The sequence below is a fragment of the Kogia breviceps genome, chromosome 1 (genome assembly GCF_026419965.1).
Source record: "Kogia breviceps isolate mKogBre1 chromosome 1, mKogBre1 haplotype 1, whole genome shotgun sequence".
Taxonomy (NCBI): Eukaryota; Metazoa; Chordata; class Mammalia; order Artiodactyla; family Physeteridae; genus Kogia; species Kogia breviceps.
In genome coordinates this window covers 80,307,641-80,334,684 of record NC_081310.1, presented here as the reverse complement: position 1 = coordinate 80,334,684, position 27,044 = coordinate 80,307,641, and the positions used below count along the sequence as shown (strand labels likewise).

Sequence of the window (27,044 nt, the reverse complement as noted above, 5' to 3'; positions counted from 1 at the left end):
AATCCCTGGTACGGGAGGATCCCACATGCCACGGAGCAACTAAGCCCGTGTGCCACAACTGCTGAGCCTGCACTCTGGAGCCTGCGAGCCACAGCTACTGAGCCTAAGTGCTGCAACTGCTGAGGCCTGCATGCCTAGAGCCCGTGCTCCACAGCAGGAGAGGCCACCTCAATGAAAGGCCTGCACACCGCAGGGAGGAGCAGCCCCCGCTCACCACAACTAGAGAGAGCCCACATGCAGCAGCGAAGACCCAGCACGGCCAAAAATAAATAAATTAAAAAAAAAAAAAGAGTTATGTACCACAATGTTGATTGCAGCACTATTTGCGATAGCCAGGACATGGAAGCAACCTAATTGTCCACTGACAGATGAATGGATAAAGAAGATGTGGCACATACATACAATGGAATATTACTCAGCCATAAACAGAAATGAAATTGAGTTATTTGTAGTGAGGTGGATGGTCCTAGTGTCTGTTATACAGAGTGAAGTAAGTCAGAAAGAGAAAAACAAATACCTTATGCTAACACATTTATATGGAATCTAAAAAACAAAAAGGTTCTAACGAACCTAGGGGCAGGACAAGAATAAAGACGCAGACATAAAGAATGGACTTGAGGAAATGGAGAGGGGGAAGGGGAAGCTGGGACAAAGTGAAAGAGTGGCATGGACATATATACACTACCAAATGTAAAATAGACAGCTAGTGGGAAGCTGCAGCATAGCACAGGGAGATCAGCTCTGTGCTTTGTGACCACCTAGAGGGGTCGGATAGGGAGGGTGGGAGGGAGATGCAAAAGAGAGGGGATATGGGGATATATGTATACATATACCTGATTCACTTTGTTATACAGCAGAAACTAACAACATTGTAAAGTAACTATACTACAATAAAGATGGTTTAAAAAAAAGATATTGTAGGTGGGGGACCTTCAAGATAGCGGAGGAGTAAAATGTGGAGGTCACTTTCCTCCCCACAGATACATCAAAAATACATCTACATGTGGAACAACTCCTACAGAACAACCACTGAATGCTGGCAGAAGACCTCAGACTTCCCAAAAGGCAAGGAAATCCCCACGTACCTGGGTAGGGCAAAAGAAAAAAGAATAAACAGACAAAAGAATAGGGACGGGACCTGCACCAGTGGGAGGGAGCTGTGAAGGAGGAAAGGTTTCCACACACTAGAAGCCCCTTTGCGGGTGGAGACTGCGGGTGTTGGAGGGGGTAAGCGTCGGAGCCGCGGAGGAGAGTGCAGTAATGGTGCAGAGGGCAAAGCAGAGAGATTCCCGCACAGAGGATCAGTGTTGACCATCACTCACTAGCCCAACAGGCTTGTCTGCTCACCCGCCGGGATGGACGGGGGCTGGGAGCTGAGGCTCGGGCTTCGGTCGGATAGCGGGGAGAGGACTGAGGTTGGCAGCGTGAACACAGCCTGAAGGGGTTAGTGCACCAAGGCTAGCTGGGATGGAGTCCGGGAGAAGTCTGGAGCTGCCGAAGAGGCAAGAGACTTTTTCTTCCCTCTTTGCTTCCTGGCACATGAGGAGAGAGGATTAAGCACACCGCTTAAAGGAGCTCCAGAAGCAGGCGCGAGCCACGGCTATCAGCGCGGACACCAGAGACGAGCATGAGACGCTAAGGCTGTTGCCACCACCAAGAAGCCTGTGTGCGATCACAGGTCACTATAGACACCTCCCCTCCAGGGAGCCTGTGCAGCCTGCCACTTCCAGGGTCCCAAGATCCAGGGACAACTTCCCCAGGAGAACGCACAGCGTGCCTCAGGCAGGTGCAACGTCATGCCGGCCTCTGCCGCCTCAGTCTCGGCCCGCATCCGTACCCCTCCCTCCCCCCACAGCCTGAGTGAGCCAGAGCCCCTGAATCAGCTGCTCCTTTAACCCCCTACTGTCTGAGCAAACAGCAGATGCCCTCGGGCGACCTACACACAGAGGCGGGCCAAATCCAAAGCTGAACCCCAGGAGATTTGTGAACAAAGAAGAGAAAGGGAAATCTCTCCCAGCAGCCTCAGAAGCAGCAGATTAAAGCTCCACAATCAACTTGATGTACCCTGCATCTGTGGAATATCTGAATAGACAACGAATCATCCCAAATTGAGGAGGTGGACTTTGGGAGCAAGATATATAACTTTTTTCGCCTTTTTCTCTTTTTGCGAGTGTGTATGTGTATGCTTCTGTATGAGATTTTGTCTGTATAGCTTTGCTTTCACCATTTGTCCTAGGGTTCTGACCGTCTGGATTTTTTGCTTGTTTTTTTACTTAAAATTTTTTTTCTTCTTAATAAGTATTTTTTATTTTAATAACTTTATTTTATTTTATCCTACTTTATTTTATTTCTCCTTTCTTTCTCTCTTTCTCTCTCTCTTTCTTTCTTTCTTTCTTTCCTTTCTTTCCTTTCTTTCTTTCTTTCCTATTTTTACTCCCTTTTATTCTGAGCCGTGTGGATTAAAGGCTCTTGGTGCTCCAGCCAGGCATCAGGGCTGTGTCTCTGAGGTGGGAGAACCAACTTCAGGACACTGGTCCACAAGAGATCTCCCAGCTCCATGTAATAGCAAATGGTGAAAATCTCCCAAGATATCCATCTCAACACCAAGACCCAGCTTCACCCAGCAAGCTACAGTGTTGGACACCCTATGCCAAACAACTAGAAGACAGGAACACAGACCCATCCATTAGCAGAGAGGCTGCCTAAAATCATAATAAGGCTACAGACACCCCGAAACACACCACCAAATGTGGATGTGCCCACCAGAAAGACAAGATCCAGCCTCATCCACCAGAACACAGGCACTAGTCCCCTCAATGAGGAAACCTACTCAACCCACTGAACCAACCTTAGCCACCAGGGACAGACACCAAAAACAACGGGAACTACGAACCTGCAGCCTGCAAAAAGGAGACCCCAAACACAGTAAGATAAGCGAAATGAGAAGACAGAAAAACACACAACAGATGAAGGAGCAAGGTAAAAACCCATCAGTCCTAACAAATGAAGAAGAAATAGGCAGTCTACCTGAAAAAGAATTCAGAATAATGATAGTAAAGATGATCCAAAATCTTGGAAACAGAATAGACAAATTGCAAGAAACATTTAACAAGGACCTAGAAGAAATAAAGAGGAAGCAAGCAATGATGAACAACACAATAAATGAAATTTAAAATACTCTAGATGGGATCAATAGCAGAATAACTGAGGCACAAGAATGGATAAGTGACCTGGAAGATAAAATAGTGGAAATAACTACTGCAGAGGAGAATAAAGAAAAAAGAATGAAGAGGGGACAGTCTCAGAGACCTCTGGGACAACATTAAATGCACCAACATTCGAATTATAGGGGTCCCAGAAAAAGAAGAGAAAAAGAAAGGGACTGAGAAAATATTTCAAGAGATTATAGTTTAAAATTTCCCTAATATGGGAAAGGAAATAGTTAACCAAGTCCAGGAAGCACAGAGAGTCCCATACAGGATAAACCCAAGGATAAACACTCCAAGACACATAATAATCAAACTGTCAAAAATTAAATGCAAAGGAAACATATTAAAAACAGCAAGGGAAAAACAACAAATAACTCACAAGGGAATCCCCATAAGGTTAACAGCTGATACTTCAGCAGAAACTCTGTAGGCCACAAGGGAGTGGCAGGACATATTTAAAGTGATGAAGGAAAAAAAACCTACAACCAAGATTACTCTACCCAGCAAGGATCTCATTCAGATTTGATGGAGAAATTAAAACCTTTACAGACAAGCAAAAGCTGAGAGAGTTCAGCACCACCAAACCAGCTTTACAACAAATGCTAAAGGAACTTCTCTAGGCAAGAAACACAAGAGAAGGAAAAGACCTACAAGAACAACCCGAAACAATTAAGTAAATGGTAATAGGAACATACATATCGATAATTACCTTAAATGTAAATGGATTAAATGCTCCCACCAAAAGACACAGACTGGCTGAATGGATATAAAAACAAGACCCATATATATGCTGTCTACAAGAGACCCACTTCAGACCTAGGGACACATACAGACTGAAAGTAAGGGGATGGAAAAAGATATTCCATGCAAATGGAAATCAGAAGAAAGCTGGAGTAACAATTCTCATATCAGACAAAATAGACTTTAAAATAAAATCTATTATAAGAGACAAAGAAGGACACTACATAATGATCAAGGGATCAATCCATGAAGAAGATATAACAATTGTAAATATTTATGCACCCAACACAGGAGCACCTCAATACATAAGGCAAATACTAACAGCCATAAAAGGGTAACACAACAGTAACACAATCATAATAGGGGACTTTAACACCCCACTTTCACCAATGGACAGATCATCCAAAATGAAAATAAATAAGGAAATACAAGTTTTAAATGATACATGAAACAAGATGGACTTAATTGATATTTATAGGACATTCCATCCAAAAACAACAGAATACACATTTTTCTCAAGTGCTCATGGAACATCCTCCAGGATCGATCATATACTGGGTCACAAATCTAGCCTTGGTACATTTAAGAAAATTGAAATCGTATGAAGTATCTTTTCCGACCACAATGCTATGAGACTAGATATCAATTACAGGAAAAGATCTGTAAAAAATACAAACACATGGAGGCTAAACAATACACTACTTAATAACGAAGTGATCACTGAAGAAATCAAAGAGGAAATTTAAAAATACCTAGAAACAAATGACAATGGAGACATGACGACCCAAAACCTATGGGATAAAGCAAAAGCAGTTCTAAGAGGAAAGTTTATAGCAATACAATCCTACCATAAGAAACAGGAAACATCTCGAAGAAACAACCTAACCTTGCACCTAAAGTAATTAGAGAAAGAAGAACAACCCCCCCCCCAAATTTAGCAGAAGGAAAGAAATCGTAAAGATCAGATCAGAAATAAATGAAAAAGAAATGAAGGAAACAATAGCAAAGGTCAATAAAACTAAAAGCTGGTTCTTTGAGAAGATAAACAAAATTGATAAACCATTAGCCAGACTCATCAAGAATAAAAGGGAGAAGACTCAAATCAATAGAATTAGAAATGAAAAAGGAGACGTAACAATGGACACTGCAGAAATACAAAAGATTATTAGAGATTACTACAAGCAACTCTATGCCAATAAAATGGACAACCTGGAAGAAATGGACAAATTCTTAGAAATACACAACTTGCCGAGACTGAACCAGGAAGAAATAGAAAATATGAACAGACCAATCACAAGCACTGAGATTGAAACTGTGATTAAAAATCTTCCAACAAACAAAAGCCCAGGACCAGATGGCTTCACGGGCGAATTCTATCAAACATTTAGAGAAGAGCTAACACCTATCCTTCTCAAACTCTTCCAAAAGATAGCAGAGGGAGGAACACTCCCAAACTCATTCTATGAGGCCACCATCACCCCGATACCAAAACCAGACAAAGACGTCACAAAGAAAGAAAACTACAGGCCAATATCACTGATGAACATAGATGCAAAAATCCTCAACAAAATACTAGCAAACAGAATCCAACAGCACATTAAAAGGATCATACACCATGATCAAGTGGGGTTTATTCCAGGAATGCAAGGATTCTTCAATATACGCAAATCAATCAATGTGATACACCATATCAACAAACTGAAGGAGAAAAACCATATGATCATCTCAATAGATGCAGAGAAAGCTTCTGACATAATTCAACACCCATTTATGATAAAAGCCCTGCAGAAAGTAGGCATAGAGGGAACTTTCCTCAACATAATAAAGGCCATATATGACAAACCCACAGCCAACATCGTCCTCAATGGTGAAAAACGGAAACCATTTCCTCTAAGATCAGGAACAAGACAAGGTTGCCCACTCTCACCACTCTTATTCAACATAGTTTTGGAGGTTCCAGCCACAGCAGTCAGAGAAGAAAAAGAAATAAAAGAATCCAAATTGGAAAAGAAGAAGTAAAGCTGTCACTGTTTGCAGATGCCATCATACTATACATGGAGAATCCTAAAGACGCTACCAGAAGACTACTAGTGCTAATCAATGTATTTGGTGGAGTAGCAGGATACAAAATTAATCCACAGAAATCTCTTGCATTCCTATACACTAATGATGAAAAATCTGAAAGAGAAATTAAGGAAACACTCCCATTTACCATTGCAACAAAGGAATAAAATATCTAGGAATAAACCTACCTAAGGAGACAAAAGGTCTGTACACAGAAAACTATAAGACACTGATGAAAGAAATTAAAGATGATACCAACAGATGGAGAGATATACCATGTTCTTAGATTGGAAGAATCAACATTGTGAAGATGACTCTATTACCTAAAGCAATCTACAGATTCAATGCAATCACTATCAAACTACCAAGGCATTTTTCACAGAACTAGAACTAAAAATTTCACAATTTGTGTGGAAACACAAAAGACCCCAAATAGCCAAAGCAAAACTGGAGAAAGAAAAATGGAAGACAAGGAATCAGGCTCCCTGACTTCAGACTATACTACAAAGCTACAGTAATCAAGACAGTATGGTACTGGCACAAAAACAGAAATAGAGATCAATGGAAAAGGATAGAAAGCCCAGAGATAAACCCACACACATATGGTCACCTTATCTTTGATAAAGGAGGGAAGGATATACAGTGGAGAAAACACAACCTCTTCTGTAAGTGGTGCTGGGAAAACTGGACAGCTACATGTAAAAGTATGAAATTAGAACACTCCCTAACACCACACACAAAAATAAACTCAAAATGGGTTAAAGACCTAAATGTAAGGCCAGACACTATCAAACTCTTTGAGGAAAACATAGGCAGAACACTCTATGACATAAACCACAGCAAGATCCTTTTTGACCCATCTCCTAGAGAAATGGAAATAAAAACAAAAATAAACAAATGGGACCTAATGAAACTTAAAAGCTTTTGCACAGCAAAGGATACCATAAACAAGACCAAAAGACAACCCTCAGAATGGGAGAAAATATTTGCAAATGAAGCAACTGACAAAGGATTAATCTCCAAAATTTATAAGCAACTCATGCAGCTCAATAACAAAAAAACAAACAACCCAATCCAAAAATGGGCAGAAGAACTAAACAGACATTTCTCCAAAGAAGATATACAGATTGCTAACAAATACATGAAAGTATGCTCAACATCATTAATCATTAGAGAAATGCAAATCAAAACTACAATGAGATATCATCTCACACCAGTCAGATTGGCCATCATCAAAAACTCTAGAAACAATAAATGCTGGAGAAGGTGTGGAGAAAAGGGAACCCTCTTGCACTGCTGGTGGGAATGTAAATTGATACAGCCACTATGGAGAACAGTATGGAGGTTCCTTACAAAACTAAAAATAGAACTACCATACGACCCAGCAATCCCACTACTGGACATATACCCTGAGAAAACGATAATTCAAAAAGAGTCATGTACCAAAATGTTCATTTCAGCTCTATTTACGAAAGCCAGGACATGGAAGCAACCTAAATGTCCATCAACAGATGAATGGATAAAGAAGATGTGGCACATATATACAATGGAATATTACTCAGTCATAAAAAGAAATGAAACTGAATTATTTGTAATGAGGTGGATAGACCTGGAGTCTGTCATACAGAGTGAAGTAAGTCAGAAGGAGAAAAACAAATACCTTATGCTAACACATATATATGGACTCTAAGGGAAGAAAAAAATGTCATGAAGAGATTAGTGGTAGGACGGGAATAAAACACAGACTTACTAGAGCATGGACTTGAGGATATGGGGAGGGGGAAGGGTAAGCTGTGATTAAGTGAGAGAGTGACAGGGACATATATACACTACCAAATGTAAATTAGATAGCTAGTGGGAAGCTGCCGCGTAGCACAGGGAGATTACCTCTGTGCTTTGTGACCACCTAGAGTGGTGGGATAGAGATGGTGGGAGGCAGGGAGATGCAAGAGGGAAGAGATATGGGAACATATGTATATGTATAACTGATTCACTTTGTTGTAAAGGAAAAACTAACACACTATTGTAAAACAGTTATACTCCAATAAAGATGTTTAAAAAAATAAAAGAGAAAAAAAAAGGGAATAAAGTATGAAGACTTACCCAACTTGATTTCAAAATTTACTATAAAACTCTTAACAATGTAGACAATTTGGTATTGGTGTAAGAATAGGCATATTGATTAATGGAACAGAATGGAGAATTCAGAAGTAGACTCACACATATATTGAGAAGTGATTTTTTTTCTTTTTGCCTTGGCAATTGTTTTTCAATAGATTGCCAAGCAATTAGAAGATACTCATGGTGATGAAAAATCAATTGTGTTTCTATATTAAAAAAAAATTATTTGGCAATTGAAATAAAAATGTTATCCCACACACATGTATCCCACACACGAGAAATATTTATGTAGAAGTTAAAATATGAAAGATGAATATACTAAAAATTACAAAATATTACTAACAGAAGTTATGGTCAATTTATTGTCAGCAAAGCTGCCAAGATAATTCAATGGGAAAATGGCAGTCTTTGTAACAGATGGTGCTGGAAAAACTGGATATCACAATGGGAAAAAAAGAACTTTAACCTTTTTCTCACTTTGCATACAAAATTAACTCAAAGTGAAATGCAGTCCTAAACATAATAGCAAAAGCTATAAAACTGCAAGAAGAAAAATGCAAGGAAATCTTTATGATCTTGAGATAGACAAAGATTTCTTAGCTAGGACATAAAGAAAAGCATAAATAATAAAACAAAAAATTTGATTAATTGACCTTCAACAAAATTTAAAAGTTTTGTCTTTCAAAGACACTAAAAAGACTTGGAGAATATATCTGCAAATTATTTTTCTGACAAAAATTCCAGACAAAAAAAAGAAATTTTTAAAAATTTCTTTAAAAAAACCTTAATTTTCTCACTGGGGTAAGAGCAGGTTGTCTGCAACATTGGCTGCATGGGTGGTCAGAATTCAGAACATTCAAGACGTTTTCAAATGATGATATCACCAAGACAGTTTTGTGTATTTTTCTTTTTTGAATCACTGTATAAACTGGACTTTGATTAACTTATCTCAGACCATGCAGGTGGGTATAGTTCGACTCTTGTGGCCTATTTTTAAGGATGTCGAGGCTGGATCTTGCTAATGTCACCAACCTCTGGGCTATGTGTGTGAGAGCTCCCCTCTCTTCCTGTTGGGATCCTCAATGACTGAGGGTTTTTTTCTGAGACAGAGCAAGATAGGTTTCCAAGATCTCCACAACTCCCAAGGTAAAGACTTCACCAGGACCCTTAGCAAGAGCAAGAAGCTCATAGGGGGGGAAGAAGGGAAAACATACCTTTCAGCCCCTTCTTGGAATTGCCATAAAGTGCCTCATAGATCTGTAGCTCTGACTGGAGGGACTGGAAAAGCTGCTGTTTCTCTTCACACTGATGCTGCAAGAGGGCCAGCTTATGCTGCAGCCTGTCAGGAGAGAAGCAAGGGTCCGCTGAGCTGGTGGGGCCCCACCAGGGCAAGAGGCTGTGAGCCAACTTCTGCATCATAGAATTCTAGCCCTAGATGTCAACTCAAGGGTCATGAAGACCATCACTTTTATTTTACAGATGTGGCAACAGAGGCTTGGAAGGTAAAGTAACTGTGCTTGGAGTCATGCCATTAGCTACCATACCTAGGACACATTATCTGGTATTCTTACTGCCCCACATTGATCTTTTCATGTTGTCAAGCAGTTACAGTGTTTATGCTGGGGACTAGCATCATGGCTGGTGTAGAAGCTTCCTAGGTTACGGTGGGACTAATATCTTAAAACTAACTGGAAGCACGAGAATGTACTTTCTGCAGAATCTGATATGCTGAAGCTTTCCATAACAGGGTTTTACTCTCTCAACTTTGGAGTGAAAAAGACATTCCCAGAGAAGTCCTTCCTTCTGTTCAAAGTTACCCATAAATCCGGAATAGCGGAGGGGCTACTGAGGTTTCCAAAACCCTCGACGGCAAGACCATTAACCGTCTTGCCAGTATCCCTTTTGCTAAATCTGAAAATGGGCCACCTTCCTTATCAATGGGCTCCCTCTAACCTGGAGTCTTTCTCCTGGAGAGATAGTCGTTCCTCATCGAAATGCAAGATCTCCTGCTGCTTCTCCTTCAAGTCTTCCAAAAGCTGCTGCCTTTCCACCTTTTGGTGCTCCCGCTCCATTTCCAGCTCTTGAAGCTGGGATCGAGAGGTCAGCAGAGCCTCCCTCAGGCATTCTGTTTCCTGGGAGTGCTCTGGTGAGCAGAACACAGGAGTACATATATTGTAGGGCCAAAGGTCAGCAGCAAGACGAGCCCAAGCACATCCATCCTGACAAACAGAACTAAAGCAAAAGGAAGGCCAGCTTATGCTGCCAGGAGAGATAAAGTGAGGCTATGCTATTATATCCACACACTCAGGGGGATGGGAACTTCTTTCTCTGCAATGCCCTTTGATCCTCTGATTTAATACGTCCCACCTTGCTTTTAGAGAAAACACTCTGCTTCCTGACGCTCACTGTTTTCTAAGTCCACATATACCTTCTGTGCAGTAATCCATTCTTGAATTTTGCCAAGGATCCACATCAAAATTTCTTGTCTACAGTTTTTAGTATATATTGTTTTCATCATATTGCAAATAGAGCCAACTGTTCTTTCCTGGTCTTGCAGCATCTCTCTGATCTTCATGATGTCTCAAAGACTATTGACAGGGACTCTAAGAATAAGGCTCCGGTGCTGTTAATCGTCTGGGGCAGAATCACCTGTGCCTGGCAGACTGAGCTCTTTTAAATCTCACTATCTTCTCACCTGTGAGGTCTGTTCTGATCTTTCCAGGCATGCAATGGTAGTTTAGTAGTTCTGCCTTCTCCCTTATCTTATAATTTTTGTTATCTTCCCTAGCAGGGATCACTCCTCTCACATCTTCTTGCTCTGAGGAGGGTAATTTAGAAATATCTCTTGATGTCTTTTTCCTTTCCCACAAGCAGTCTTTCATTCTGGGCTTAATCCTCTTAGCCACTCTTCTTTGTCTGTTATGGCTATTCAATAAATATTTGTAAATAAAAATAATTTGTAATCGAAAGTATATTGATTCCACTAAGTCAATTAACACTAAGGTCAGCTGCCCCACCAGGCCGCACAGGAAATGATGCCCACACGTGGATGCCCACTGAATCGTGTTGGGAAACCTCTGGAGGACATTTTGCTAGCATCTTCAGACACAGAGTCATGAGGACTAGTGACCAAAGAGGAGCCCTGAGTATATGAGTAGGGAGGTGGTGAGGAGATATGGGGATAGCAGATCAGCAACTGGGCGGGACACACAGAACAGCTGCAGCCAAGTCTGGAGAAACCTGAGAGAGGGTATAGTCCTCACGTTCCTTCCTTTCCTGGGTCCAAACTAGCTGTGAGCTGTGGGCAAGTAGAACAGGCACTAACTGGAATCTAGTTTGATAACTAATGACAGTATCTGCCGGCGGGTTGCACAGAGGTGGTGGATTTCCTAGAGCCCTTGTCTCTGGAGCCTAGGAGTCTGAGGGCCCGTGGTTGGGAATTGTCAGGAAGTAGCCCTTTCTAGACTTAGAATAGCTATGGGAGTTTGAGGTTGCTGGGTCTGGGTAGCTCTGTTCTCTCCACCTTCTCTGCTTCTCCAGTTGGTGACTGGTGTGGCCAGGGAGGAAAGGGACACAAGAGTAACCACAGTTTGTGGCTTTTGACCACTCACCTCTGGAAGCATGATTGAGCTGAGCCTGAAGCCTCTGGTTTTCTTCCCTAAGGACTCTGTTCTCATTGCAGAGCTGAGGTGTGGACTCCAGGCCCGGACTGTAGAAGGTAGAGGTGGGTCCTGTCCCGGGAAGTGCAAGGAGGCAAGTTACACATTTGGGTAACAGACGCTCTCTGTGTTGTTCATTCTGTATCTCCAAAGATACTATCCCAACGCAGCAGAAAACCCAGAGAACTCGCATCCTGGGCCTAAAGCCTGATGCGCTGAATGCCTGGCTTTCCTGTGGCTCCTTTGAGTGGGTTCTTTGCGTGCATTACCACGTGCCCTGGCTGTAGCTGTTCAGGAGGCCCTTTCCCCTAAATAGCTGCTGCTGCGGTGTGGGCAGGACAAGGGCGTGTGGAAGGGATGGCCTCCAAGTGTCAGCAGCCTGAGGAGAGGGTGGGGAGGAAGGCCACCTCGTTAAGTGGCTGGAGGAGGCCCTGCAGACCTGGCTCTCCCACTTGCCAATCGCAGGACGGGGGCACAGAAGTCAGCAGGCAGATATGAGCAGATTAGGATGGATGAGAAGTCAGAGGATTCTGGGGACCAGACCTGGTTAGGTCTGCCGTGAGGAAAGTTACCCTCTGAGCTCAGATACAGCTGCAACAGGAGCCTAGTACTTGCCCCCTGCCTCGTTGATGTAAGGAGCAAATACAGCAAAGCAGACCTCGGTGCTTTGAAATCTGCGAAGCTCTGCCTAGGGGTTGACCTTCAGCAGCTCCCTAATGACAACCAGAAACAGGAAGCCCTGGGCCTCTCCTACCACTTCCGCGGGCCGTGGAGCTAAGCCTGTGTTCCAGCTGCTCCTGCAGGCGCTCGTTAATGCAGATGGACTCCTCCAGGCGCTGGCGCAGGTTCCGGATTTCACCGAGGTGCTCCTCCAGCAGGTCAGTCCCTGCAGTCACCCAGCAGGACAGGAGGAGGTGGGAGATGGAGAATCCTGGTCACTAGTGGGGCCCATATGGGGGGTGTGGGGTTTGGCCAGTGGCCTCTCAGCAAGATCCCTAAACATTACCGGTCTCTCTCACGGGCATCTAGGAGCTCAGATGACTTTGTTTAAAGAGTAAATTGGCTTCAAAAACAGGACAGCTGGTGCTAACCAAGCCCCATGGGCCTCCTCTAACACAGGGGTAATGTGTAAGGGAGTTACAAGTGTACATGTACAGCCACCATGGTAACTGGTAAGTGTAAGGGGTTTCACACGGTTTAGAAAAATAATTGACCTGCTCAGCTTTGTGCTTTACCTGTGGGTTTGGAGTTAAGCTGGTACGTGGAGGAGCCTGAAGATAGGTCCCCAGATATGCTCCCTTTCTGGGGCCTCATCATGTCCCACTGGCCTCTGCTGCCCAAGTACCCAGGTTCGAGGGTTCTGCCCAGTTCTATGGTGGCCCTCAGAGGAGAGAGGGGCTGGGCAGGGTTGAGGTAGTGGGAAGAGCTGGCTTCTAAATGGTTGGTTGGCAAAATGGTTGGGGAAGCAGGATGAACATTGCTGACACCTGGGCAGAAAGAAACATGAATGAGAAACTGTAACAGAACAGAAGGATCGGCAGGGAAGCACGTGATTGCTAAGAACAGACACTAAAGGGGACACGTGGGCTATCAGAGGTCCCAGTCTGCTGTGAAATACCAATTAGATGAGGATTCCCATCCTAGAGACTATAACTTTTCACCCCTTGTATTTGCTAGCATGAGACACCAAGAGGTAGGGGATGAATAACGTATCAGAAAGTCACCAGTGTACACAAAAGGGAAGTCCAATGGCCCTAATCCTGGCTCCTGTGATAATTCCTCATGATAGAATCCAGGGAAGTTCCAGAAGTGGAACTCACTGGGAAAATCAGAGGTTAAGAGTGTGATGGGCCATAGCATTGAGCACAGCTGTGAACGGGAATATTTGTGTCCGTATGAGTACTTGCTGTACCCAGAAGCTAAACTGCCAGCTTTTCGGTTTTCCTCTGGGGTTGTCAGAAGAGAAAGGGGGTATAAATCCAGTTAGACGTGGTGGCCCCAGTTACTCCAGAGTGGGGAACTTCTTTGCTGAGGCTGGGGGGGTTCTAGGTAAGGCAAGAGGTGATTTCATTCTTACCTAACATGATTCCAGGAACTGAAATATGTCATCACTCATGTCTAAAGAGTCATGAACACTCTTCCATGGGGGAGGGAGGACCTTTCATTTCATAGGCTGATGCTTTCATAGAGCCTATGAAATCATGGGCCTTCCCATTATCTCTGCTTCTGTGTAAAAAGAAGCCCAACTTGGTTGAGGGAGGGAAAGAGGTGAACAGGGACATAGTTTAGAATATTCACGTTCAGAAGACTACTTTCTTCCAGGGATTATCAATATGAGCAACAGAGTAAACAGGTAGCTCCACCTAAGAAATAGGAGTTAGGAGTAAGGTCATCGTTCTTTCCAACCAGGCCAACCCCCTTTGAGGGATTAATGTAATTGGCGGTTGCCAATTTTGATCCTCATTTATAACTGTTTCTCAAATTTGGCCACATACTGGAATAATCTGAGACAATGTAAAAACATGTACTGGTGCCTGGACCCCCAGAGATTTTACCTTAATTGGTATGCAGTGCAGCTTGGGCACTGGATGTTTTAAAATCATCGCAGCTGATTCTAGTAGGCAGGTAAGTTTGAGAAGTATTGTCATGGGTTTCCCCTTCCCCAGTTTGCAAAATACTGTATATTCATTAGGATCACAGGAAGTTAAAGAGGGAGAGGAAACACGTTAGCATCTAAACTATAGTCAGTATTTTAAAGAATGTGACTTCCTGCCTCTCTCACACCTCCTTCAACCCCAACCTCACACAGGCAGAGGGGGAAATCAGTGATTGTCGACAGTCAGCTTACTATCTCAGCAAGGTCATAGGAGGTGCCAAGTCTATCAGTAACAGTGATCAGTATTCTCATGTTCCAGTCTTCCCAGCCACACGATACAGAGCACATGCCCTAAACCATGCAAAGACACCAGGCAGACTCTTGCACAAGGAAATTTTAGCCCCACAGTGGCCTGAGAAGCCGCCATGCACCACTGTCCACTTGGAAGCTTGTTTCAAAGCAAAGGGGGAGCGCCGGTGAGGACTGTGCTTGACAAGGCAAAAGAAAGGGCTACAGCTTTCCTCACCAAGGCTGGGACCACCCAAACTCTGGCCAATGGCACAGACTGGATATGACTCCATTTCAACCCACATCACAGACCCTTTCATGCACAGTGCTCTCCTTCCTCCATCTTTCCCTTTGGGCAAAGACAAATTGACAGTGTGGAAAGATCAAGGAAAAGGTGGCAAGGAAAAGAAAGGTAATCTAGAGAACAGTCTTGCCTTTTGGCATGGAACACATTTGTTATCCATCAGTTGTTGCTTCCAGGTGTGCTATAGTAGCAAGTTCTAGATCAGAGAGAACAGCACCTTCCTCTCATCTCTAAAGAGAGAAAAGATTGTTGCAAGGGGCCTCCAGGGTTGTTCAGCCGAGCTCAGCTCTGTGCTCTGAGCAGGATTGTAACAAAACCACTGTAGATAGAGAAGGTATAATGGAAGTATGGAACTGGAAGCAGAGGATCTGAATTCAAGCCCATTTCTCCCAGTTACTAGTGATCTCGAACAAGTAACCTCACTTCCCTGAGTTTTAGTTACTGCTCTGGCAGGGAACAGGGTTCACGTTGGTAGGTAAGCCTAGGCTGCTGTACCTGTGTAATGCCGATAAGCAGAAGGTAGCCTCCTAGACTTCACTTCCTGCAGAAAAAGGAAGATGTACAAACTCTTCTAAAAATAGACCCAGTCTAGCTGGTTCTGGAAATCAAACTGATGTTAGAGTAGACAGTGTATCCATTTTCAGAGCTGATAAATAAGCCAATCCGAATGACCTTTGGGGCTTCACATATGCAGATTCCTAGCTGTGGTCTTAGGTCGTTGGACACCCTTTGTACAGTGACCCTACCATCAATTTCTGCCTCATCCAAGCTCTTCTTCACAGGCACAGAGTGTGGTTTTAAGGTAATTTCAAATTGCTTTCTAGTTTTTTTAAGCACTACTAGAGAGCAAATTCATCACGTGAGGTTCTTTTCTTATTTTAAGCTATAAGTGATAAGTGATAGCTTATAGCTTAAAATACAACAAAATGTTTTATGATGTGGCATCCAGCCCATATTTACATCAAAACTTTCCCTAAAAGATGACTACATATTCTATGAATTTTGTGACTACATAACATCAATTATATCTGGGAGTTGACAGAATTCACAATCAGACATCACAGCCTGTGCTCTGGTTCTAGCTGTCCTCGTGCCACCTGTGCAGAAACAGAAATTAACCTCGTGTAAGGGGAAGAGAGGTTTGGCACCCCTTCTTAATCGTTCCTCCACCATCCTTTTAGCCCTGAACCTGATGATGTCAGAATTTGAACTTGACTAAAAACATTTCACAGAGGAGGATATAATTGCCATGGAAATGGTCCCATTGAATGTGGCCATCTTTTTCTGGCCACTTCATCCTGCGTCAGCGGGCAAAAAAACCTCTCTCCCATGTCCTGCCAGTGAATATGTTGACAATGTGTCAGGGCTTCAACACACCTGGTGGAAGGTACCCGACACTGTCAGCAATGGGAAAGCACCAGGTCTAGGGTCTGATGAATGTATATACCTGTTAACTGATGAGACACACATATGAGAAAGATAACAGTAAATATAGTTCCCAAAACAGCAAGCACAGCCCTCCCTCAATCGTCCACCGATAACGTGTACCCCTATGTTATTTTCTAAAACTCTGCCATCCAGCCAAAGCCATGCAGAGAAACACAGTGTGGGTCCATCATTCGCAAGAACACAAATGCAGCAGGAAGTGCTCACTTTCTCCCAACTGCTTCTGCAGCATCTGCAGCTCCTGCTGAGCCTCAGCCAAGGAGACCATGGGTGTCTCACAGCAGCCAAGGAGCGGAGGGCCAGCAGAGCTGAAAGGCAGGAAGCTGGGTGGAGCTGAGGGCAGTGGTGCCTGGGGAAGGCTAACCAGCGTGGGTATGGATTGAAAATGAAGGCCTAGAAACAGAAAGTTAGGGAGAAAGGAGATAAACCATTAGAGAGAAAGTCAGAGAAAAGAATGGGTGAAAGATTGAGAAGGTGAAACTATTCCCTGAACAAACATCTCCTTGGGCAGTGTCTATCATTCATGTCTATCCTGCATACACATTCTATGCTCATCTTGAAAACAATTGGCTACAAAAGGCAAGGTGGCATTACCATAACCCAGGCAGCCATGAAAGCCCCATCCTAGCCATCTGGACACGGATAGGTGAGGATGGCTGTGCCTTGATGCTCTCAAGAGCCCCTGCAGTGCTGCTACCAGCATGTGCTAGTCCTGGCCCTTGTGACAAGACTCTCCCTACACCTAGAACTCCTCTTCTGAAAGCAACAGGACTCATCCTGAGGAGGGCAGAAGTAGACTAGGATAGTGGGGAAATTTGCATGACTAATGCATGTAATTCAACACTGATGGAAACAAACTTCAGAATCCCAAATCAATGTGTTCATTCACCAAAGGAAAAAATAAAAGCCTTGGCATACTGACTTAGACACAATGGCTTGCAAATCTTTCTGGACATTCAAATAATTTAAGAAAAATTCTTAAAATACATGGATCCTTTCATCCTTAATGCAATTTACTGAATCATAAACTCTGGCAGTAGGGCTTAGAAATTTGTTTCTAAAAAATTCTTCACAGGTGATCATTAGGCAGTCCATCTATAGACAGGTCTTTAGGAACCCTGGGAAGTTCTGATGTTTGAATCTGTCTCCTCTTCCTAAAAAGTTATAGGGCAGGTAGCCCACAGAGGGAGAAGAAACCAAGAGAGACCTGTGGAGAATGTCTCACGTGAAAGACAATGATCACATTCTGAAAAACATCCCTTACCCCAAGATACTGACATAGTATCAGAGCAGTACAGCAAAGACCCCTGAATTACCAAGTGACACAGACCAGGCCTCCTTCAGGGAGGCATTCTGATGTTAAAACCCCTGACCTTCTGCTCTTTTTGATCCCAAAACATTTACACAGATGTCTACAGTACTAGGTGAATAGCTTTTCCCCATGATTTCCTGGTTTAGCTGCTACCCACTCTGGCCCAGAAACTTTGAGCCCAGGCTCAGAAAGAGTTGAACACATTCTTTTTCTTAAGATTTTGGTTGACTTGTCCTCAAGAGAGACAAGGGCGGCAGAATGAAAGTGCTGTTCTTCTGGGGGCGCCTCTACACGAGTCTGACCTCACCACAACCACACTGAAAGCAGCCAGCCAGCCCATCTTGTTGGGTGGTAGGAGGTGAGAACAAGGTTTGCCCTTTCTCTGCCATTGCTGGTGTGCAGCTGTGATTGAACAATGCACCCCCTGGTAACTAAGCTGAGGCAGGTAAATGAAATGTACAACTATTGGTCCAAGATACGCACCATATACACATCAAGGACTACCAACCCATTCATAAACCCATGAATGATAATGTAATATGAACAGAATCTTGTCTAAGGATACTGAAGCATCCTTAGCTATGAAGTAAGCAGCCCTACTTACTGTAGAGGCTCCTCTGCAGATAAAATGGGGAACACATATAAGGGAGCAGCAGATGTAAATTTCCCTTTGTTCTTTGGCTACAGTGATCCTAGGAGAAACATGTTGCCTCTTTGATTCCCAGGGTGAAATGAGAGAAAGAAATGAAGATGCTTCTTTTAGAATGATTAGCCAACTATTGGTCAAAATTGATATGTAGATCAAAGTCTATTGTGGATTATTTACTTTTCTAAAATATTTTAAACAAAGCGTAGTCAGACACTATTAGCTAATTTGGATGGTCTCTTGATTTTGTCTAGGATTTAATGTATTGATATATAAGCTCCTAATGTTGCTTTTCTTGTCCCTGAAGAAAAGTCAAACAGGCAGCTGAGGAAGAGGAGATGAAGACCCTGCCCCATTGGCTGTTGCATACCTGGATGGGCCTGGCTGGCCTCCTTGTGGGGATTCTGGGGAGCTGGCAAGCTGATGGGGTTGCTGCTGGGTTCGGCCTTAACCCCCTGAGATGCACTGGTTGATGATGGTTTAGAAGACAGTACAGCAGAATGACTCGAATGACAGATGGAATCTACAAAACCCACGAATGAAAGAACATGTTTGATGTTCTACAAAGAACTGGCATCTGGCCTTACATTTAATCAGGGCAGAGCCTCATTTTCAGGGAGAGCATCAAGCACAAGCACTGGGAGCGGTGTTCATTCTTTACTGGCAGATAGCCTCCTCCGTGAGGAAAGCCACCTTAGAGGTGACAGTGGGGCTCAGAGCCTGAAATCATGGAAATGGCGCCTCCAAAAATACCAGGCAAGTCCAGCAGCATCTGTAGACACCCACAGAAACTCAGGGGTTCAGGAACTGCAGCTAGCTGGAGGGATAAGATATCCCATCTTAAAAAAGGAGGTCAGTCAGACAGATTGTATGCTCATGAGGCAGAGTGGGGAAGAGAAGTCTCCGTGATCTCACTCTCCTCACTGTCACTAGCCTTGTCCAACAGCAGTATCCATGTACTGGTGGAGACCCAGCGACAGGGGTAACTTGTAGAGTCAGGAGCAAAGCAAAGATCCTGACCCACTGGGGCCTGTGCTTCGCACGGTTCGGCCTGATACACACCAAGGTGCATCTATAAGGCCTGGATGTGGAGTTCTCCTCTCAGCCTAGAGAAAGGTGGTTCCACTCAGAAAGTGGAGGCTACCTGAGTGACAAGGTGAAGCTTTCTTCTCTTCGTAGTGTGTGTACTCGCTGGCTATGTCCATGTCAGAGCAGGCTTCCGGCTCATCAGACGAGAAGGAAGAGCTGCTGGGAGACCGGTGGGAGTCAGACAAGGCACGGCTGCTGGAGGGCGTTAGGGACCGCGCGTCCAACGTGGCCTGCAGGACTTCAATCACTTTCTCCTTCTCATGCAGCTCCCTGCTGAGCCTAGTGGGGTGAAGGAGGACAACAGCTGAACCCAAAGTCACTGGACTAGCTAGTCCTGACTAGGGCACATGGGAAAAGCCACATAAGTCAAGGGGACCATTCCTGCAAAGGGTAAACGAAATTACCCATCTCTGATTAGGAGTGGAAAGTAGGTGAGGTGCAAAGGGAAGGAGAGCAAGAGCTGCCCAGTGCACCGGTCACACAGTACACTGAGCACTAGCAGAGGCTCAGCTAGCACTTCAAGGCACTGCTGCTTAAAGTACGGTCCCCAGTACAGCTGGAGTCCGAGAACCGTTGGTTCCCAGTCTCCAATAAGTACAGAAATGCAAGGTAAGCCTTGAGCAACATAGCAGTGTGGCATGCCCACAACGTCTAGGAGTATAAGTAGAATCATCTGGTTGACTGAGATACAGAAAATGTGTGTGTCTGTGATGGATTCGAAATGAAAACAAACAAACAAAAATACTTTGTCCTTCACTGCAGATATTTTGAGAAGCACTGAGTGGTCTAAAGCACACTCACGACACAAAGGGGTGTGAACTAGTGACTACAAAGGACTCTGAGCCTGTATTTTATTGCACATGATGAGATAATATTCAGTGTCAATGAAAACTGGTTCCTAAGACGCTGTAGCCTCCCGGGATCTGCAACGTCAAGCACTTTTTTTAAAATTAGGAACTGTAACACAATTCTTTTTTTCCCAAGGAAATTGTGTGGCCATTAAACTAGCTGCCAACTCAACTTGGGGTAAGCCAACTTGGCAAAAAGTATACCTTGGTCTTTAAACACACAGTGGGGAAGCAGAGGAGATCCTTTAATGGTGCCAAGGACCCTTAAAACCTGGTTAGTTTACTTTTAAGTCAAACTGACTCTAGGTTACTAAGCTAATAATATAATAATAAATCTAGGTTACTAATTTGAATAAATATACAAACAGAAATCAATAGAACTATATCAAAAGAGAGTAAGGCTAAAAAGAACAGTAATGTGTTCCATGAATAAATGAATTCATTACAATCAGCATTTTCCTTTTTTCCCCCCTGATTTGTGAAACTGCAGCCACCCTTGACCCCTTAGGCCTTGTTCCTGATTCCTTTACCAGATCCTATTTTAATTACCTCAGGGCCAGCGGCTCAAGTCCAGCTTGATCTTTCTCACTTTTATGATCCTCTGCAAACCAAATTCAGAAAGAAACGGTAAGAAATTAAACAGGTCTCGCTTCATACATTATAAATGCAGGAGCCGATTTGGGTGCAAAATAGTGACTACTCTATGTGTGTCCAGGATATGTGGGAGAATTGCTCTGGGAGAACCTCAGACTGTATCTTTAGAGAGCAGACCTGCAGGTTCTCCTGAGCTCACCAGGCAGACCTTCCCTGACCTGGTAATCACCATCATGACTTCCTCTGCCCGAAATCAACACAAAAATAGTTTAAAAGGCACTTGGCTAGCTTCCCTCTGGAACATTTCAGCCTCCAAGTCTGCCACAGACTGACTCCCAGATGGACCAGCTCTGTGACCCATCACAGCTTTCATGTAGAACCTACTCTTGCTTTGAGGAGATGACAAACAGCCCATCCCACCTCTGCACCTGCCACTAGGATGTGGGATGGTTGGCCCTCAAGACTGATCCTGCTGTTGTCCCTCGGTCTCTCAGGAAATTCTAAGTCAAGGGCTTCAATAATTACCAATATTCCTAGCCCTGGTACTATGACATTCAGTGCCCAAACCATGTTCAAAAGGGCATAGTGCTTCATCTGTATTTGAATTACATTCATGTGGGATACCAGGCAATAGATGAAGAAACAGAGATACCAAAAGGTTAAGTCATTTGCCCAAAGAAACTTAATGGCAGCATCCAGGCTAGAGCTTGTGTATTTCAAGTCTCGGTTCAGGGCTCCTTTAACTACAGTGAAGTCCTCTGATCTCTTCTCCCTTTCTCCCCCTTAGCACTAGATGGACTCAACCTCCTTCCCTAGAGGTCACATTCCATAAATGATGCTGTAGCCATGGCCTCTCTGACCCTGTGGTTCCTCCTCAGTGCTTCCCACTGGCCAGTCCTGATTCTGTAATGACCCCTGGGAAATGAAGTGGAAGCAGGACCTGGGTTAAAAGGCTGTGGTGGAGGTGTGGCGGTCACCTGGGGCTGGGCTCTGGGAGGGACTGAGAGTGTCCAAAAGCCCTGTGGCCAACTTACTGGTGCTGAGTTTGCTGGTGAGCCTCTCTGTCAGCTGGCTTCCCTGAGCGAGTTGCTCCCGGAAGCTCTGCCCCAAGTAGTAGTCAATGTCATTGCTCCTTAGGAGGTCCTCGAAAGACTTTACTGTATCTTTCGCATGCTGGGTGAGAAGATAACAGATACCCCTCCCTTCTCGTATTTTCTGGCGTAGGTAGGAAAGTTCTCGGGCCTGGTCCTGAATCAGGGAATCATATTTCCTAATGTAGGAATGAAGAGGAAAGGGTAAGAATGGAAAAGAGTGAAAATTAAGTTATGGGGGCTTCTGTAGTCATTTCTGTGAGAACATCTCTAAGAGTTCCTCAGTTTAAGCTGAATTCTGGCACAAAAACCAAAGGATGTATTTAAGAGTAAATTCTGTTCTGACAAACTTGCATCAAACAACATGGTATGCCACCATTCTTCCACTGTTTTATATGTGCTAGTCATGTGTCCAAAAATGAAAAATAAGTTCTGTGGGGGTAAATACAGTGCCATATTTTACATCCCTTACAGCACCAATATAGTGTAGACTCACAGTTGATACTCAATAAATACTAAATATAGTTATTGGGTAGACACTCAATAAATACTAAAAATCCAAATAGGTCCTTTCATGTCTTCTACTTCAAAGACCATCTATATTATGGCAGACTGTATTTTGCAAAGATGGCCATTACTCAAGCTCCCATTCCATGTGCTCCTCTATAATGTGGCTGTGCCCCTCTTTCATCATTGGGCAGAAGTTATTCTCCACCTCCTTAAATCTGGGTGGGTTCTGTGACCACCATGACCAAGGTAACATAGTGGAGGTAACACTGCACCAAGTCCAGGAGTCGCTCTTAACTGGCCTGGCAACTTCCATTTGGAAGCCAGCTGCCATGCTGATGTGAAACTACCCTGAGACCACCGTACTATGAGAGGCCCAGGCCAGGTGGAGAGGCCCCGGAAGACAAGGAGCCACATGGAGAAAGAGAGAAGCTAAGGAGCATCACGTCACCAGACACATGAATGAAGAAGCTGTGTCCAGGCAGACTTCAGTGATTCCAGCCCCAACCTCCATCTGATGGCAGCCACATGAGAGACCCGAAGTGAGAGCTACACTAAGCCCAGCCAATCCACATAAATTGTTTCAATCCCCTAAGCTTTGGGGTGGTTTGTTATTCAGCATAGATAACCCAGATACTGAGAGGGATATCTATCCTGATGTTTTTCAACCACAAAGTATCAATAACAATAATAATTATGGCAAATAGTGTTGAGAGCTTTAATATATGATAGGCATTATTATAAGCACTTGTATTAATTAATTTAAACCTAATAACCACCCTTTGAGATAGGTTTTCTTATTATCCTCATTTAATAGGTAAAGAAATAGGCTCAGAAAGACTGAGTAGGTGGCATAGCCTGTAAATCCCAGAGCTAGGATTTGAACCTAGGAAGTCTGACTCCAGTCTTACTACTTATATCATATATCCTGTCACTTTAAGAATACATTCCTAAGAGGAAATCCCAAGGACCTGGTATCTCCCAGCAGACCTAGGGCTACCATTTAAATAGGTGCTCCTCTGATTGCCCTGATGGGTTCTCTCTTCTACCTGCCCGGGCTACCCTCCTTCAAACATAAACTTAGACATCATCAATCAAGTAATGGTCCAAAGAGTACCCTCCTTACCCAGGCCACGAGGCTGATCTCAGCTCCTCGGCCAGCTTCCCTTCTGTTCCAGTTTTCGGGAGCTGGGCTTCCAGCTGGGACACCCTCTGGATCAGACTCTCCAGATCCTTTTTAGCCTGAAGCCCTGGGGGGTAGAAAGCCCCAGTGCCATCAGACAGCCACCCCTCATCCTCATCAGTGACACTATGAGGTGAAGATCCCTCGAGGGTACCAACAGCCTTCAGCTTTTGGGGTCTCTCCAGACTAGATGAATAATCGCTTGTAACTGAGAGGGACCGGACCCGACTCTTGAGGTTTTGAATGACCTTGTTGGCGTTCTGCAGCTGGGCCTTCAGATCTTTGATGTCCTTACATAGGACAGAGATGTCTTCTGACTTTCCATATGCCTGGAACTCCTCCTGCTTCCCTAGCTGGCTCTCCAAGGACTTCTTTCCAGAGGGGCTGGCCAGTGTGGAGCCCAGGTGTCCTTGCTCAGAGCACAGCCCCTCCATTAGGACAGTTTCCCTGAGGCTGTCATGCTCCTCACACTCTGAGAAAAGACAAAGACATCTTCCTGAGTAAAGCTGGGCGTGCTGCTGAGGCCACTCCCTTCAAGGTCTTGAGGACAATAATTACTAGAGCAAAAGTTGAAGCAGTACTTCATTCAGTGCTGGCACTGTACTAACATTCAAATGCAGTATTTCCTACCCTCCCAAGAGCCCTGCAAGTCAGGTGTGGTCACCTTCTATTTTACTCAAGTGTTTTTCTCCTTGATTTCAATTTGGTGGATGTCCCTATAGTCACAGTACTTTTATAATAGAAGATTTTTTTTTTTTTTTTTGACGTACACGGGCCTCTCACTGTTGTGGCCTCTCCCGTTGCGAAGCACAGGCTCCGGACGCACAGGCTCAGCGGCCATGGCTCACGGGCCCAGCCGCTCCGCGGCATGTGGGATCTTCCTGGACCGGGGCATGAACCCATGCCCCCTGCATCAGCAGGCGGATTCTCAAGCACTGCGCCACCAGGGAAGCCCAGAAGAATATTTTTTTAAAACTTATGGTTTGCCTATTCCCCCAAAGCTCATCTGGTCTTCTCATTAATAAATAGACCTTAGTATTTTTTTCTATAATAAACAGTTGGATAGAACATTTTTTTAATTAACAGCAGTATGCTGAAAACTAATTGTAGAAATTCAAACTCACACTCAGCCTCATTCTGGGCAAGAGTTCTCCTCCAAACTCCCTGTCCCTCTCTGGCCTTGTGTCCTCTTCAGTCTACCATACCCCCTCATCCCTACTCCTCGTTGCATGTGGGACTGGCCAACAGCACCCAAATGTGAAGGCTGCCTCTAGGGAGGGAAGGTGAACCCCATACTTGTGCTCTTACCGGGACTGGTGCTCTCCTCCCGCTCAGCCTCATTCTCGCTTCGGCCACAAGTCTCATAGCCCAGGTCCTGGAGGTCCACCTGCACCTGCTTGCTGTCCTGCTTCACCAAGGATTCACCTGCTTAGGAAGAGACAGGGGGTGTTACTGAGTCTCTGAATTTCCCACATACACCCTCATCCTCAGTGGCACATACCCTGGCCCTTAGGGTGCAGGGAGGTTAGATCCAGAGTGGGACAGATGCTTCTTTGGACTTAGATGGGAGAAGAGACCGCCTGCTCCAGGCAGCAGAACTTCCCTCCACCAGGATGAGCCTGTTTGCCATTGATGATCCCATCTACAGATAATGGGGCTTCGCTGGGACCAGACATCTTTAAGTCATCTCTAGAAGCCCCAGGGAAACTAGTAAATGCTTTGTTCACAGGGGCTCAGTAAATGTTTGAATGGAGCTGAACTAATTCAGAGTTTCAAAGACATCTAGATCTGTACTGTTCCGTAAGGTAGCTACTAACCACATGTGACTATTTTATGTTAAACTGGTTAAAATTAAGCTTAAAATTTCCAAGTTGAATTAGCTACATTTCATGTTCTCCATAACCACATATGACGTAGGTATAGACCATTTCTGTCACCGCGGAAGTTCTATTAGAAATCGTTGATTCTAGACCAACAATGATGGTATACTTTTTTTTTTTTGCGGTACGCGGGCCTCTCACTGTTGTGGCTTCTCCCGTCATGGAGCACAGGCTCCGGACGCGCAGGCTCAGCCGCCATGGCTCACGGGCCCAGCCGCTCCGCGGCATGTGGGATCCTCCCGGACCGGGGCACGAACCCGCGTCCCCTGCATCAGCAGGTGGACCCTCAACCACTGCGCCACCAGGGAAGCTGGTATACTTTTTAAGAATCTGATGTGGTGCAAAGAGGAGCAGAAGAGAAGCAATTAGCATACGTTGAGAGAGGTAAGGCAGTTTGTTGACTGTACCAGAAATCAGCAAATCTAGGTGTTAGTCCATTTCCTCCCTATACTGTCACTGCAAACTTGATTTATTCATTTACTCTTCTCTGCCATCTGCAAATTGAAATTAAGTATCCACTTCCACAATCCTAGGGTCATGGTCAGGATTAAACTTGTTATGAGGTTGGGGAAGAAAAGTGAAGTCTGCAAAGCATGTAGCTTCTCAGGGAGAAGACAGGCATTTTGGTGACGTGAACTTAAGACTTACTAAACATGACTCTGTATTTCTCCAGCTGGTTGGCCTGGGCAAAGACAGTGGCTTCTGATATCAGCAGCTTCTCTTGGAGATCTTGAAAGCGTTGTCTGCACTGTGCCAACTGGGAGCGCAGGTGCTTGGTGGATCCTGGGAGGCTAAATTCTGACTGAGGTCCAGAGTTACGGGACTGGGGAAGGTTGACCAGCTGTGAAAAGAGCCAGCACAGGGTCAGGGCAGCCTGAGCTCATCCCCCAGGCAGTGATGGTTGCTTCCCCTTGCAAACCTTGTGGACTTTATTCATGTGTCTGTCACAGCACTCATCATCCAATTTGGCAGTTACTTGCTTTCTGAAATGAGCTCCTGGAGTGCTGGGGTAATGTTTTATTCATCTCTGTATCTACAACACATAGCATGATATCAATTGAATCTACGAGAAGGAGCTCTCAGTAAATGTTTGTTCAATGATTGAAGAGAGAAGGGGTGGAAACCTCCACTCATCCCTCCCTGCATTCCTGCCCAGTTGTCCTCTCAGAATCCTCTGCAGAAAGTAGAACACTCCCAAACATCATACACAAAAATAAAATCAGAATGGATTAAAGACCTAAATGTAAGGCCAGACACTGTGAAACTCTTAGAGGAAAACATAGGAAGAACACTCTTTGACATACATCACAGCAATATCTTTTTTGACCCACCTCCTAGAGTAATGGAAATTTTTAAAAAATAAACAAATGGGACTTAATGAAACCTAAAAGCTTTTGCACAGCAAAGGAAACCATAAACAAGATGAAAAGACAACCCTCAGAATGAGAGAAAATATTTGCAAACAA

At 44.3% G+C, this 27,044-nt stretch overlaps 1 protein-coding gene across 50 annotated transcripts in view; it reads right to left on the bottom strand.

Annotated features, from left to right (window-relative positions):
* LOC131761076 (myomegalin) overlaps positions 1-27,044 on the bottom strand; it is a 223,919-nt gene that overhangs the window by 22,547 nt on the left and 174,328 nt on the right. For 22 of the 50 annotated variants that reach the window (XR_010840732.1, XR_010840750.1, XR_010840755.1 and 19 more), the window contains 13 exons: positions 26,227-26,419; positions 25,007-25,126; positions 23,642-24,170; positions 21,952-22,187; positions 20,873-20,924; positions 19,531-19,754; positions 18,757-18,909; positions 16,636-16,821; positions 13,030-13,281; positions 12,549-12,680; positions 11,747-11,866; positions 10,089-10,278; positions 9,350-9,474 (listed from right to left, as the gene is read on the bottom strand). Coding sequence is in view for 41 of the 50 variants with exons in the window: in XM_059071456.2 (XP_058927439.2) it covers positions 9,350-9,474; positions 10,089-10,278; positions 11,747-11,866; positions 12,549-12,680; positions 13,030-13,281; positions 16,636-16,821; positions 18,757-18,909; positions 19,531-19,754; positions 20,873-20,924; positions 21,952-22,187; positions 23,642-24,170; positions 25,007-25,126; positions 26,227-26,419 (2,512 nt within the window). In the remaining 9 variants the exon portion in view is untranslated. The remainder of the gene's footprint in view (positions 1-9,349; positions 9,475-10,088; positions 10,279-11,746; positions 11,867-12,548; positions 12,681-13,029; positions 13,282-16,635; positions 16,822-18,756; positions 18,910-19,530; positions 19,755-20,872; positions 20,925-21,951; positions 22,188-23,641; positions 24,171-25,006; positions 25,127-26,226; positions 26,420-27,044) is intronic. The other 28 variants (XR_010840757.1, XR_010840748.1, XM_059071546.2 and 25 more) reach the window with 3 other exon arrangements.